Source organism: Lithobates pipiens, unplaced genomic scaffold (assembly GCF_037356315.1).
Source record: "Lithobates pipiens isolate NorthernLeopardFrog02 unplaced genomic scaffold, aLitPip1_a1.2 Scaffold_8, whole genome shotgun sequence".
NCBI lineage: Eukaryota > Metazoa > Chordata > Amphibia > Anura > Ranidae > Lithobates > Lithobates pipiens.
In genome coordinates this window covers 471,079,947-471,094,183 of record NW_027507903.1, presented here as the reverse complement: position 1 = coordinate 471,094,183, position 14,237 = coordinate 471,079,947, and the positions used below count along the sequence as shown (strand labels likewise).

General features: G+C 44.1%; 1 protein-coding gene across 4 annotated transcripts in view; it reads right to left on the bottom strand.

Annotated features, from left to right (window-relative positions):
* Positions 1-14,237, bottom strand: part of PIK3C2G (phosphatidylinositol-4-phosphate 3-kinase catalytic subunit type 2 gamma) — a 182,884-nt gene that overhangs the window by 79,598 nt on the left and 89,049 nt on the right. For all 4 annotated transcript variants that reach the window (XM_077468636.1, XM_077468635.1, XM_077468634.1 and 1 more), the window contains 2 exons: positions 9,921-10,050; positions 7,367-7,482 (listed from right to left, as the gene is read on the bottom strand). In XM_077468636.1, the coding sequence (XP_077324762.1) occupies positions 7,367-7,482; positions 9,921-10,050 (246 nt within the window). The remainder of the gene's footprint in view (positions 1-7,366; positions 7,483-9,920; positions 10,051-14,237) is intronic.

The following is a 14,237-nucleotide window of genomic DNA, read 5'->3' as shown; positions in this document are numbered from 1 at the left end:
ATCATAGCACATTGCTATCTAACAGTGTGTAGTTTTTGTAGCGCCACAAGGTGTTTTTTGCATTGTAAGTGGTAGGTTTGCTTTTTTCACCTTCTGAGAGAAATAAATGGCGGGTGCCCTGAAACTATAAAAAAATAACTAACCAACCAGCGTCACCTGTAACAGTTATATGGTGATCACTGGTGAAAGGGTTAACTAGGGGGCAATCAGGGGGCTTTATGCGGTAGTATATGGGGGTCCCTGGCGCTATAAAAAGCTGCGGCGAACCTAAATACCTACCTGCCTAACTAGCGTCACCTGTGACACTAATACAGCGATCAAAAAAACGATTGCTTATTAGGCTGGGTTCACACTGGAGCGATGCAGGAACGCCACGAATCCGCGGCGGGTTCCCGCATCGCATGCCTCCCGGCGGCAGTTCACACTGCCCTATGCGAACTGCTGGGAGTGTCAGTGAAATGTTAATGACACCCCCAGATCAGTTCGCATATCGCAGTGCGATCTGCAAACTCGGATCGCATGGTGTGAACACCCATGCGATCAGATTCTGCTGCGGACCAAAAAAAGGGTCCCGTGCGAGTTTGCGGCGGGTGCGACGCGAATTCAGCCATACTATCTGTATGGCTGAACTCGAATCGCACAGAGATCGGATGTGATTTGCACTGCGGTGCGAATCACATCCGTTCTCATAAACCGCTGCAATGTGAACCCAGCCTTAGTGACACTGGCGACGGGGGGTGATCACGGGGTTAAACCTTTATTGGGGGGGTTAGGGGGGTACCTTAGAACTAAAGGGGGCTAACCCTAACTGCCCTAACAGTTATTACAGTCACAAATGACACCAATGCAAAAAAAATAAAAAATGCAATTGGTGTCACTGTGACTGGGGGGGCAGGGGTAATTGGGGGGGTGAAGGGGGGGTGTGAGTGTGCCTGGCATGTTCTACTGTGTAGTGTCGTGTTGGTGCAACTCACCGATCCTCTCTCCTCGGTGCCGGAACGAAAAATACCGACACGGAGGAGAGATTACATCACTTCCTCTGCCTGTGTTTACATTACAGGAGAGGAAGTGATGTCACGGAGCATTTCCATTCGTCGGGAGCGATCGCGAGGGGGTGGCCATGAATGAATGGCCGCCCCCTCATCCCGGATCGCTCCCGAACGAATACCGACCGCCGCAGGCACCGGGGGGGGGGCGATCGGGCCCCCCTCCCGCGGGAAGGCAGGGACGTACAGGTACGCCCATATGCCTGCCCGTGCCATTCTGTCAACGTATATCGTCGTGCGGCGGTCGTCAAGTGGTTAAACTGCTAAGTAACAAGGACTTCATGCACTGTCCATCTGAAGCTGCTTCTCCTAATATCTCCAGGACATTCTTCTACATAGCACACATAACAGAATCCTCTGTAGACATCTTCCTGATCATTCAGCCCCAACATAGGCCAGCTTAAAGTGGTTGTAAACTCTCACATAGTGAAGGGACCATCCTGAGGTGATACAGAGAGAATAAACAAATCCTTGTACATAAATTATACCAGTTTATCTACATCCATTCAAAGTGCAAAATTTACACAGCATCTCTCAGCTTTGAATAGTGGGGGGTGGAGACCTGAAGTTACATCAGTGAGGAGAGCTCTGAGAGCTGATTGGAGGGAAGTGACACACCCCCTTCACACAGGAACAGAGCTGAGGCTGTCAATCTGCTGGAGCTCCCTCCCCGTCATAATTTTTTCTCCTATGCCGCATACACACGACCGGACTTTGACAGACTATGTCACACTGAACGAATCCGCCGGACAATAAGATCATGTGTGGGCTTCATCGGACCTTTGCTGTATAAAAATCAGATGGACTTTAGATTTAAAACATGTTTCAAATCTTTCCGACGGATTCGAGTCTACTCGAAAAATCTGTTCGTCTGTATGCTAGTCCGACGGATGAAAACCGACGCTAGGGCAGCTATTGGCTACTGGCTATGAACTTCCTTATTCTAGTCTGGTCATACGTCATCCCGTTCGAATCCATCGGACTTTGGTGTGATTGTGTGTGGCCAAGTCCGTTCGTTTGGAAAGTCCGTCGGAACTCTGCCGAAAGTCCGTCGGGAAGACCATCGGACCTAGTCCATCGAAAAGTCCGGTCGTTTGTATGCGGCATTAGTGTCAAGAGAACTTGTCAGAAGCAGATAGGAGAGGAACAAGACAGCAGACAACAACATTTCATATTCCTGATATGTGCCTGCTGCACCATGTACTTGTATGAAAAAGTATCCTGTTCTTTTTCTATTGCTTCCTTTGTGTGAAATCCCTGGTGTTCCTGCCAGCTTTTCTATCAAAAACTGACCACACTAAGCATAACACACTGTGGTCAGTTCTCTATCTATGCTGGGAACTCAGCCTGCTCTCCTCCAATGATCAGACTTGTCCTGACAGCCTTTCACTGGAAAGCTCGGTGTAATGCTGCTTCTCCTCCTCCCAGCTCTTATGCAGCTGAGAACAGAGGGAATGTGATCACTTATAAAAAAGGGGAAAAAGGGTATTTTTTTATCTTTACACAAATGTTTTGCTTTTCATTTCTATTTTATAATGAATGGGTTGTTTTACAAGGTGATCAATTACAATCACTCTGGCTTTAGACAAGTACACACTATAGAGGGATATGCTTTATTCTTATTTCATGTCTGAGGTTTACAACCACTTTAAGCTCATTAGGCCTAGACTTAGGCCCCAGGCAAAGACCTTTCCCACTCTGGCTTATTCCCAAAGCAGAAGTTCCGAAGGTAAAGATTGGAACCTTCATGCACAATCCTTTCTAGAAGGTCTCTCCAATTATTTATCCTCTTCCCCAGCCCACATCAGTGAGATTAATTCCTCAGTGTTTGTCCAGGACTACAAATATTCATAACCCAGTAAATGATATTGTCTCACTGGACAACCATCTCCACTAGCAGACAAAAACAAACAATGTCCTTGGGCCTAGGATAAACCCAACAAAACTACATATAAACAAAGCTCGGGCTGGCTACAGCCTAGCTGCCAACATTAAATGTAGGCACTCTAGCTTATGGCAGGGTCCCTACATATGTATACATTATTGTGTATACAGTAGATCACTGTGGCAAGCACCATAACTGCAGTCATAAATCTGCATCAGGCCCGATCTCCTCCTGTTCTATTAAGAGGTGGACAATATGCACCGGTCAGCGAGTGTCTCTTTACAATGATTAGAGCGCCGGCTCTGTGTCTCACCTTCCATCACATTAGCAGAGTAGGAGGGAGGCTGAAGGTTGATTAAAGTCTATTGGAAAGCAAATGGCTTGATAAATGAGAATTGGATTTTTATAATGGAGACGGAGAAAGAAAAGGGCACAGAGGATTCCTCATCTAGTCAGAGAAATGAATATATTGCTGAGAATTATTCAGTCACATCTCACACTATGTAACACTGAATAATGAAACGGCAGCTTGTGCAGACCAGACAACGACATTCTGCTGTTTATCCGAACGGACAGTATGTGGGGGCGCTGGACGGTGGAGGGAGATGTGATTAAAGGTGTGCTCAACATTTATTTTCCATTATAAGAAAGCAGAATAAAGCCCTTAGGAAGTCCCGAGTCATTCCTCTGCAGTTTTCTTCCCTGCTGTACTATCATTTCGTTTTCATTCCATTTTCAGTCCTCAATCCTCAAAACACTTTACAAAGTAGAAAACTGAAACAGATGGAAATGGAATCTCAGAAAATTACTGGGAAGGATATAAAACTTCATTGTAATATTCTTCTGGACAATCAGACCCGCACTGTGCTGACATTTTCTTTCTGGTTTTAAAACAGAGAAGGATTGAAGACAATCCCACCTGAGCAGAGAGTGAATTGTATTGTACCAGCAGGGGTCAAGTCCTGGGAAAAAAAGTGTGGGAACTCCCACCCAAGATCCATTCCCCCACCAAAAAAAAAAAAAAAAAAAAAAAAAAAAAAAAAAAAAAGGTACGCTCATATGCATATATACTTCACAGAAAATACAGTACAACATTTATTGTAAAGTGCCAGTTTACAAAAACAAAATAATGTGTCAAACAAAACAATCAACACAATGGGTGATGATCTTTCCCTCGCAGGGAATTTCTACCACAAATACACCCTGTTCCAAATTCTGTTACACAGCCCATTAGAAAATATCCCACAAACAGGAATAAGTATTGGCAGAGTATTGAAGAGTATTGGCAGGGTATTGCAGAGTATTGATAGGGTATTGCAGAGTATTGGCAGGGTATGTATTGAAGAGTATTGGCAGGGTATTGCAGAGCATCGGCAGGGTATGTATTGGCAGGGTATTGCAGAGTATTGATAGGGTATTGCAGAGTATTGGCAGGGTATTGCAGAGTATTGATAGGGTATGTATTGTAGAGTATTGATAGGGTATTGCAGAGTATTGGCAGGGTATCACAGAGTATTGGCAGGGTATTGCAGAGTATTGGCGGGGTATGTATTGCAGAGTATTGGCAGGATATTGAAGAGTATTGGAAGAATATTGAAGAGCATTGATAGGGTATTGCAGGGTGTGTATTGGCAGAGTATTGGCAGGGTATTGCAGAGTATTGGCAGGGTATGTATTGCAGAGTATTGGCAGAGTATTGCAGAGTATTGGCAGGGTATTTATTGGCAGAGTATTGGCAGGGTATTGCAGAGTATTGGCAGAGTATTGCAGAGTATTGGCAGAGTATTGCAGAGTATTGATAGGGTATTGCAGAGTATTGGCAGGGTGTTGCAGAGTATTGGCAGGGTATGTATTGCAGACTATTGGCAGGATATTGAAGAGTATTGGCAGGATATTGAAGAGTATTGATAGGGTATTGCAGGGTGTGTATTGGCAGAGTATTGGCAGGGTATTGCAGAGTATTGGCACAGTATTGCAGAGTATTGATGGGGTATTGCAGAGTATTGGCAGGGTATTGCAGAGTATTGGCAGGGTATTGCAGAGTATTGGCAGGGTATTGAAGAGTATTGGCAGAGTATTGAAGAGTATTGGCAGGGTATTGAAGAGTATTGGCAGAGTATTGGCAGGGTATTGCAGAGTATTGGCACAGTATTGCAGAGTATTGATGGGGTATTGCAGAGTATTGGCAGGGTATTGCAGAGTATTGGCAGGGTATTGAAGAGTATTGGCAGAGTATTGAAGAGTATTGGCAGAGTATTGAAGAGTATTGGCAGAGTATTGAAGATTATTGGCAGGGTATTGCAGAGTATTGGCAGGGTATGCATTGGCAGAGTATTGGCAGAGTATTGCGGAGTATTGACAGGGTATTGCAGAGTATTGGCAGGGTATTTATTGGCAGAGTATTGGCAGGGTATTGCAGAGTATTGATAGGGTATTGCAGGGTGTGTATTGGCAGAGTATTGGCAGGATATTGCAGAGTATTGGCACAGTATTGCAGAGTATTGATGGGGTATTGCAGAGTATTGGCAGGGTATTGCAGAGTATTGGCAGGGTATTGCAGAGTATTGGCAGGGTATTGAAGAGTATTGGCAGAGTATTGAAGAGTATTGACAGGGTATTGCAGAGTATTGGCAGGGTATTGCAGAGTATTGGCAGGGTATTTATTGGCAGAGTATTGGCAGGGTATTGCAGAGTATTGCAGAGTATTGGCACAGTATTGCAGAGTATTGATAGGGTATTGCAGAGTATTGGCAGGGTGTTGCAGAGTATTGGCAGGGTATGTATTGCAGAGTATTGGCAGGATATTGAAGAGTATTGGCAGGGTATTGCAGAGTATTGGCAGGGTATGTATTGACAGAGTATTGGCAGGGTATTGCAGAGTATTGACAGAGTATTGCAGAGTATTGATAGGGTACTGCAGAGTATTGGCAGGGTATTGCAGAGTATTGGCAGGGTATGTATTGCAGAGTATTGGCGGGGTATTGCAGAGTATTGGCGGGGTATTGCAGAGTATTGATAGGGTAGTGCAGAGTATTGATAGGGTAGTGCAGAGTATTGATAGGGTATTGCAGAGTATTGGCAGGGTATTGCAGAGTATTGATACTGATAGGGTATTGCAGAGTATTGATAGGGTATTGCAGAGTATTGGCAGGGTATTGCAGAGTATTGATAGGGTATTGCAGAGTATTGGCAGGGTATTGCAGAGTATTGATAGGGTACTGCAGAGTATTGGCAGGGTATTGCAGAGTATTGATAGGGTATTGCAGAGTATTGGCAGGGTATTGCAGAGTATTGATAGGGTATTGCAGAGTATTGGCAGGGTATTGCAGAGTATTGATAGGGTAGTGCAGAGTATTGATAGGGTATTGCAGAGTATTGGCAGGGTATTGCAGAGTATTGATACTGATAGGGTATTGCAGAGTATTGATAGGGTATTGCAGAGTATTGGCAGGGTATTGCAGAGTATTGACGGGTATTGCAGAGTATTGGCGGGGTATTGCAGAGTATTGGCGGGGTATTGCAGAGTATTGATAGGGTAGTGCAGAGTATTGATAGGGTACTGCAGAGTATTGGCAGGGTATGTATTGCAGAGTATTGGCGGGGTATTGCAGAGTATTGGCGGGGTATTGCAGAGTATTGGCGGGGTATTGCAGAGTATTGATGAGTATTGGCAGGGTATTGCAGAGTATTGATGAGTATTGGCAGGGTATTGCAGAGTATTGATGAGTATTGACAGGGTATTGCAGAGTATGGATGAGTATTGGCAATTTGGCAGGGTATTGCAGAATGCAACTTACTTACACATGACACTACTAGTGACTGACCTCCTGGTATTCTGTTCTTCCCTTCTGTTCTCAATAAACTTCTGTTCTCTCAGTAAACTCAAAGTGCACTGCAGCGGCTGTTTCCCCAGGAGGCACTGGGTAGAGGGGAGCGGGAGGACAGTCCGGCGCGCAGCGTGTGTCACACTGACGGGCTCGTGCCAGTGCGTGCCCACGCCGAAGTCATGTGACCGGTTGCTAGATGCGGAGCGGCCTCTGCCTAGCAACCAGTCACTCGGCGGCTGAGGAGCGGCGCGGACTACGCGCTGCATAGCCTCAGCCGGCCCTGCTCAGACAGCTAATGGGAACGGCGTTCCCGCTGTGGAAATAGTACGGGAACGCCGTTCCCATGCGTTCCCGCAGCACTCGAGCCCTGTGTACCAGGTAAGATGAATGGAAAATCAGTTTTGGCCTCCCCAGGTTCCCCCTGCAGGCTCATCAGCCAAATTTTATAGGAAAGTGCACTAGAGCAGAACTCTACTCTACCATAATTGTAGCCCAGATGGGGGGAAAGGATTTATACTGTATATCAAGTATGTCAATTGAAAAATAGTTCTACGTGTCTGCCAGTATGAGTAGTATTAATACTCTGGAGGTGAGATGATGGTAAGTACCGTCTTATTAATTCCAAACCATTTCTTCATTGATGTATCCTTTAAGGGACCAAAAAGACCGCTGTTGTTTTGAATCTTAGCAAGGGTTGTGGAATCTGGAACCATCTGAATCAGACCTGAGAGAACACAGAGGACAACAATAACAGAATACTGAGGAACTGGGAAGTATCAATCAATATTACAGGTCACGTGCTTTCCAGACCTTTCCAAAATCATACTAACAGGTCATGTTTTTCCATAAGTCCTCACAAAATCACAGTGGCATTCATACAATTCTGTTTTTATACTTTACTAAAAGCAGCTGTATTCCTATCTAGAATGTCCAAAAAACATTTTTTTTTCAGCTGTCACAGTTGTGCTCCAACCTGGAATTCTGCAAATCATTATCTCTTTTCAGTTATCAAGGCTGTGCTCCTACCTCAGTCTGGAAATCATCTTTTGTTTCCAACTGTAACAGCTGTGGTCCTACCTGGAATTCTAGAAATCATTACCTGCTTCTACTTAACACAGCTGTGCTCCTTCTTGGAAGCCTGGAAATCACCAGTTTCCAATTGTCACAGCTGACTTGCCCCCTGGAAGTCTAGAAATCACCAGCTTCTAAAGCCAGCCATAAATGGTTAGCATCTCAGGCTGATTATACCTAAAGCCTCGTACACACGATCAGATTTTCCGCTGACAAAAACTCAGACTTTTGTCCAAAGGCGCGTGCCTGGATTTTGTCTTGCATACAAATGGCAAGGAATTGTCGGCCAACAAGCACAAATGTACTGACGTACTATGTGGTTTTTCAGCTTTCCAGCGCCACCCTTTGGACTCCTTCTGCTAATTTCGTGTTAGTAGGAGTTTGTTGAGTGTTGATTCGCACTTTTCAGTTCACACTTTTCATTTTGTTTCTGAGCTGCCGTTCGTCAACCAGACATGTTGTGGAATCGGAGGAGATAACGTGTTGTTTATTATTGGCCTTGGAGTTATTGCTTTGATCCAAGTCCAGTCCAGAAACAGGAGGAGGAAGAGTTCTTGGACCAAAAATTGGTTGCTTTATTAATTGTGACCAATTATGTCATATGCCTTTGCTGCGGGAGCTGCAGGAGAATAATCCAGATGACTTTCTTAATTATCTCCTGATGATGAATCCCTGCTTTCACCAAATCTTAGCATTGTTGACCCCCTATATTAAGAAGCAGGACACATGCATGAGGCTTTTATTTTATCTTTTGGTTGAATAATAATGATTTGATTTGGTATATTTTCTATATTTTTGGATGCATAGAATGCACTTTTTGGTTAAGTTCTATTGGCAGATAGCATCTCTAATTGTATTTGTTTTCTTTTTTTAATGCACAATGAAAAAATTGTGTAGAATAATACTTGGCTATGTGTTTTATTTCAAATTACAGTTTGGAAATAGGCAGTTACATTTTAAAAAATACAATGTAAAATTAACAAGGGACACCAACATAGTTGTATCTTTGATCTTAAAAAGTACGGGATATTGGTGCTGTGGTAACTTGCCCAAATAAAAAATAAAAATAAAAAAAAAGGATAATAATATTATTCTTGATATCACTAGAAAAAAAAAGCCCTTGAAAATTTGTTTGCAATAACTCCATCAGTATCACCAGCAAAGCAGCTTCATTATTATCCCATTAAAAAAGAAGAGAATGTGCACTGCATTTCGTGATTTCATAATTTGCCACATCACGAATGTTAATTCTCCATTAGGAACGCTAGTCTACAAGACCGACCGCTTCTGTCTGGTCCTTGCTTCCGAGCATGCGTGTTTGTACTTTGGACTTTCTGCTATCCAACATGTGTCCGTGGAAAATCCGACAACAATTATCCGATAGAGCATGTGAACGGTCTGATTTTCCGCCAACAGCCTGTTATCACACAATACCCATCGGAAAAATCAGATTGTGTGTATGAGGCTGAAGTTGATCCATCAATCAACTTGGGTACAACTAGCATGTCATATTTTCGGCATGCAATTATTGTCAGTGGCTATAGCAGCTAGCAATAATCACTATGCTCTCCTGGTAGGGATGGCTCCCCAAGCTCCCCTGCCAGGAGAACACAACAGCTCCGCAGAAGGGATCACACCCCCCTCCCCCCCCCAACACTGACTGTGTTGATGGGGGAATCTAGCCATTTTCTTTCCTGCAACTCGTGGCTGTAGGAAAGAAAATCGCATCATCTATGGCCTGCCTAAGTAACACAGGCGTGCTCCAATTAGAAGTCTGGAAATCATTGTCTCTTTCTACTTATCGCAGCTGTGCAGCTACCTGGTAATTCAATCATCCTCTGTTTCTAATGGTCACAACTGTGCTGCTACCTAGAAGTGATCAGTGGTCATTCTGAATATTGAAGATTATCAATCTTACACATATTTCAAGACGACCAATCATTGTTTGCTTCCCACACACTATAATTTAGGATGGTCCTTTTTAAATTATTTTTTTAATCTGATAGATGATTGCAGCCAGATCAGAGATTGATAGTAGTGATGGCATTCTCAATACATCAGCACATAATTCTTCTCCCATCACAGACTCACCTTGTTTTCTGCCAGTGGATAAACACCGATAGGTCACCATCCTCAAGTCCAGCCCTTCATAAAGCCAGATTCTGTCCATTAGATTGATAATCTGGAGGATGAGCATGTCTTGCCGGATGTCATCTCCTGTCTGAAGAGTCACAAATTACGCTCACAATTAACTGCACACAGTTAAACCTGATATGACACCCATCAACACTGAGTCATCAAGCTGCAGTCTCAGAAGTGCCAAATACTGTGTTAGCAAAGGCATGCTGAAATAAGCAATCAACCAATGGTATTGTATGTCAGTATGCCTTAAAATGGAACTGTGGCCAGTCTTTCAAAAATTTACATAGTCTTAAAGTGGTTGTAAACCCTTACAAACCACTTTGACCTACAGGTAAGCCTAGATTAAGGTTTACCTGTAGGTCCAAGAAATATCTCCTAAACCTATACGGTTTAGGAGATATTTGCCCGAAGACAGGCACCGCTGACAGCGCAGGCGCACTGAGCGCGGCATTTCCAACAATGGAGCTGCCGCACGTGTGGGCTCCCGTGCGCATGCGCGGGAGTGACGTCATCGCGGCTCCGCCAAATGACAGCGGCGGAGCTGTGAGACCCCACCGGACTACAGGGGACAGCGGTGACATCGCTGGCTCCTGTGTCAGGTAAGTGACACATAATGGGCTACTATGCGATGCATAGTAGTCCATTATGCTTTGCCTTTGCAGGGAATGAAAGAGGAAGTAAACCCATCAGGGTTTACTTCCTCTTTAACAAGTATAAAATCTGCTTTAAAGCGACTTTGTCGCTTTTTAAAAATTTAAAAAAGAGCCATCATGTAAAGCAAACAATTCTTACTTCCCCAACCCACTGACCATACTGGTGACCTCCTACAGTATATAGTAACGATGTATTGACTAAAAATGGTGTACGGAAGAGAAGTATTAACTCTTTCTATGAAAAAAAAAAAAACTTTAAAAGCAACCACTAACCTCTGTAGCTGCAGATTCTCTGGACTGATTCATCCTCAAAATTTACTGCAAAATTACATTTTAATTTCAGCTATTGATCTTCCCTTTTCCAGACCCCCGTACTCACCCAGTAGCGACTCAGCAGATGACTCCACTACTGCATCAAACCTCTAGCAATGACTCAGCAGATGAGACCTTTCCCACACACTGGTCCGCCCTCCTTACAAAGACTCAACAGCTCTGCACATCCTGCTACTCCAGTAGGGAGTTGGCAGCCATCTAAAGCCTAGTACACACGGGCCAAATATAAAGCGACAACAGCCGGTTGAATAAAAACGGGCCGACATTTGGCCCATGTGTATGGCAGCCAGTCCAAAAAAAGCTGACCGGAATGTTCTGGCAGGGGAGCAATCCCCCTTTCAGAACACAAAAGAACAGCAGGGGAGAGGGAGATCACTGTACTAACATTGTTAGTACAGCGGTTTTGACCGGAGCTGTTGATTTTTTTTCGTTCAAGCCATTAAGTTAAATGAAAAAAAAAAAAAAACGAATGGTGAGTACCAAGCTTGAAGTGGTTGTAAACCTTCCTTTTTTAATAAAAAATAACAAATATGCCTATACTTACCTGCTCTGTGCAATAGTTTTGCACAAAGCAGACCCGATTCTCCTCTTGTGGGGGACCCCCCCCCCCTGCTGCTCCATGCCTCTCCCCTTAAATCGGGTGGCCCCACAGAAAGCTGGACTTGGCCCCACCCCCCACTCCCATCTCACAGGATTTGATTGACAGCAGCGGGAGCCAGTAGCTTCTGCTACTATCAATCTGTCCAACGAGGAGTGAGACAGCAGCTGGACCTGCTGCGCTCGTGCACATCACTGGATCGAACCGGGCTCAGGTAAGAGAAAGGGGGGGGGGGGGTCTGAGGGGCAGCTGCAGCACAGGAGGTTTTTCACCTTAATGCATAAAATGCATTAAGGTGAAAAACTTTAAGGCTTTAGATAGAACAACTTTAAGGATAACCAGGTACTACAATCTGATTGTACAATCTCATTTAGATCCATTACCATTAATTCTAGTGCAAGGGTTCACCTGATTTTATACATATTAAATGGATTGTTTAGGTTTGTCCTCATATTATATTTGACACAAGACACAAGACTGATGGCTGTACAGAGATTGTATAATCAGACCGTGTAGTTTATGGCTAGTTTAATGCAAATGCTGAGCAGGTGCACAGGAAGAGGATGAGCAGATTGATTTAAAAGTTTAGTGCCTGCAGCTACAGAGGTCAGTGAGGGATTATTTTGTCATTTATTTAACCACTTAATAACCGCCCTATAGCCGAATGACGGCTTCAGGGCGGTTTCTTAACTCTGGGAGGCCGTCATATGACGTCCTCCCAGAATTCCGCTCTCGCGCGCCCCCTGGGGCGCGCACTCGAGAGCATCCGTGACCGCCGGGTCCACAGGACCCGGCTCATCACGGTAAACGGTAAACGGCCGCTCATAGCGGCCGTTTACCACGTGATCGCTCCGTCAAATGACGGAGTGATCACTTGTAAACAAACGGCGTCATGTTATGACGCCGGTTCCTCCCTCCCCCTCTCTGTACCGATCGGAACAGCGGAGGGGGAAGAGATCGGTGTCAGCAGCGATGTGGGCTGCATCTGCAGTGCCCACATCGCTGCTCACCGAAAATTAACCCTGCAATAACCCTGCAATATGCAATAACTCTGCAATAACCCTGCAATACCCTGCAATACCCTGCAACACTCTGCAACACTCTGCAACACTCTGCAACACTCTGCAACACTCTGCAACACTCTGCAACACTCTGCAACACCCTGCAATACCCTGCAATACCCTGCAATGCTCTGCAACGCTCTGCAATGCTCTGCAACACCCGCCAATACCGTGCAACACTCTGCAATGCTCTGCAACACCCGCCAATATCCTGCAATGCTCTGCAACGCAATACTCTGCAACGCCATACTCTGAGATACCCAGCCATACCCAGCCATAGTCGGTGATACCCTGCAATACCCAGCCATAGACACCCCCCCCCCCCTCCTCCCGCCGCCCTCCGGTGCTTCTATCGACTCGCCAATACGATCAAATCCAGAATCTTTTTTTTTTTTTTTTTTCAGGCTTCCCAACTTAGAGGTGAGATGTGGGTCTTATTGACCCCATATCTCACTGTAAAGAGGACCTGTCATGCCATATTCCTAATACAAGGGATGTTTACATTCCTTGTAATAGGAATAAAAGTGATCAAAAAATTTATTTTTGGGGAAAAAAATGTCAAACTAAAATAAATAAAGTAAAATGAACAATAAATTTTTTTTTTTTTTTTAAAGCGCCCCTGTCCCCATGTGCTCGCATGCAGAAGCGAACGCATACGTAAGTCCCGCCCACATATGAAAACGGTGTTCGAACCACACATGTGAGGTATCGCTGCGAACGTTAGAGCGAGAGCAATAATTCTAGCCCTAGACCTCCTCTGTAACTCAAAACAAATAACCATTAAAAAAAAAAAATTTAATCGTCGCCTATGGGGATTTTTAAATAGCGATGTTTGGCGCCATTCCACGAGCCTGTGCAATTTTGAAGAGTGACATGTTGGGTATCGATTTACTCGGTGTAACCTCATCTTTCACATTATGCAAAAATTGGGCTAACTTTACTGTGTGTTTTTTTTTTTTTAAGCACAAAACTGTTTTTTTTTTTCCAAAAAAAAAGCATTCGAAAAATTGCTGCGCAAATACCGTGCGAGATAAAAAGTTGCAACAACCACCATTGTATTCTCCAGGGGGTTTGCTAAAAAAACATATATAATGTTTTGGGATTCGATGTAATTTTCTAGCAAATAAATGATGATTTTTACATGTAGGAGAGAAATGTCAGAATTGTCCTGGGTGCTCCAGAACGCCTGATGGCGCTCCCTGCATGTTGGGCCTCTGTATGTGGCCACACTGTGTAAAAGTCTAACACATGTGGTATCGCCGTACTCGGGAGTAATAGCAGAATGTGTTTTGGGGTGTAATTTGTGGTATGCATATGCTGTGTGAGAAATAAACTGATAATATGACAATTTTGGGAAAAAAAAAAAAAAAAAGTAAAAAAAAATCTTGATTTTGCAAAGAATTGTGGGAAAAAATGACAACTTCAAAAAACTCATCATGCCTCTTACTAAATACCTTGGAATGTCTTCTTTCCAAAAAGGGGTCATTTGGGGGGTATTTGTACTTTTCTGGCATGTTAGGGTCTCAAGAATTGAAATAGGCCGTCAGTACTTCAGGTGTGATCAATTTTCAGATATTGGCACCACAGCTTGTGGACTCTATAACTTTCACAAAGACCAAAT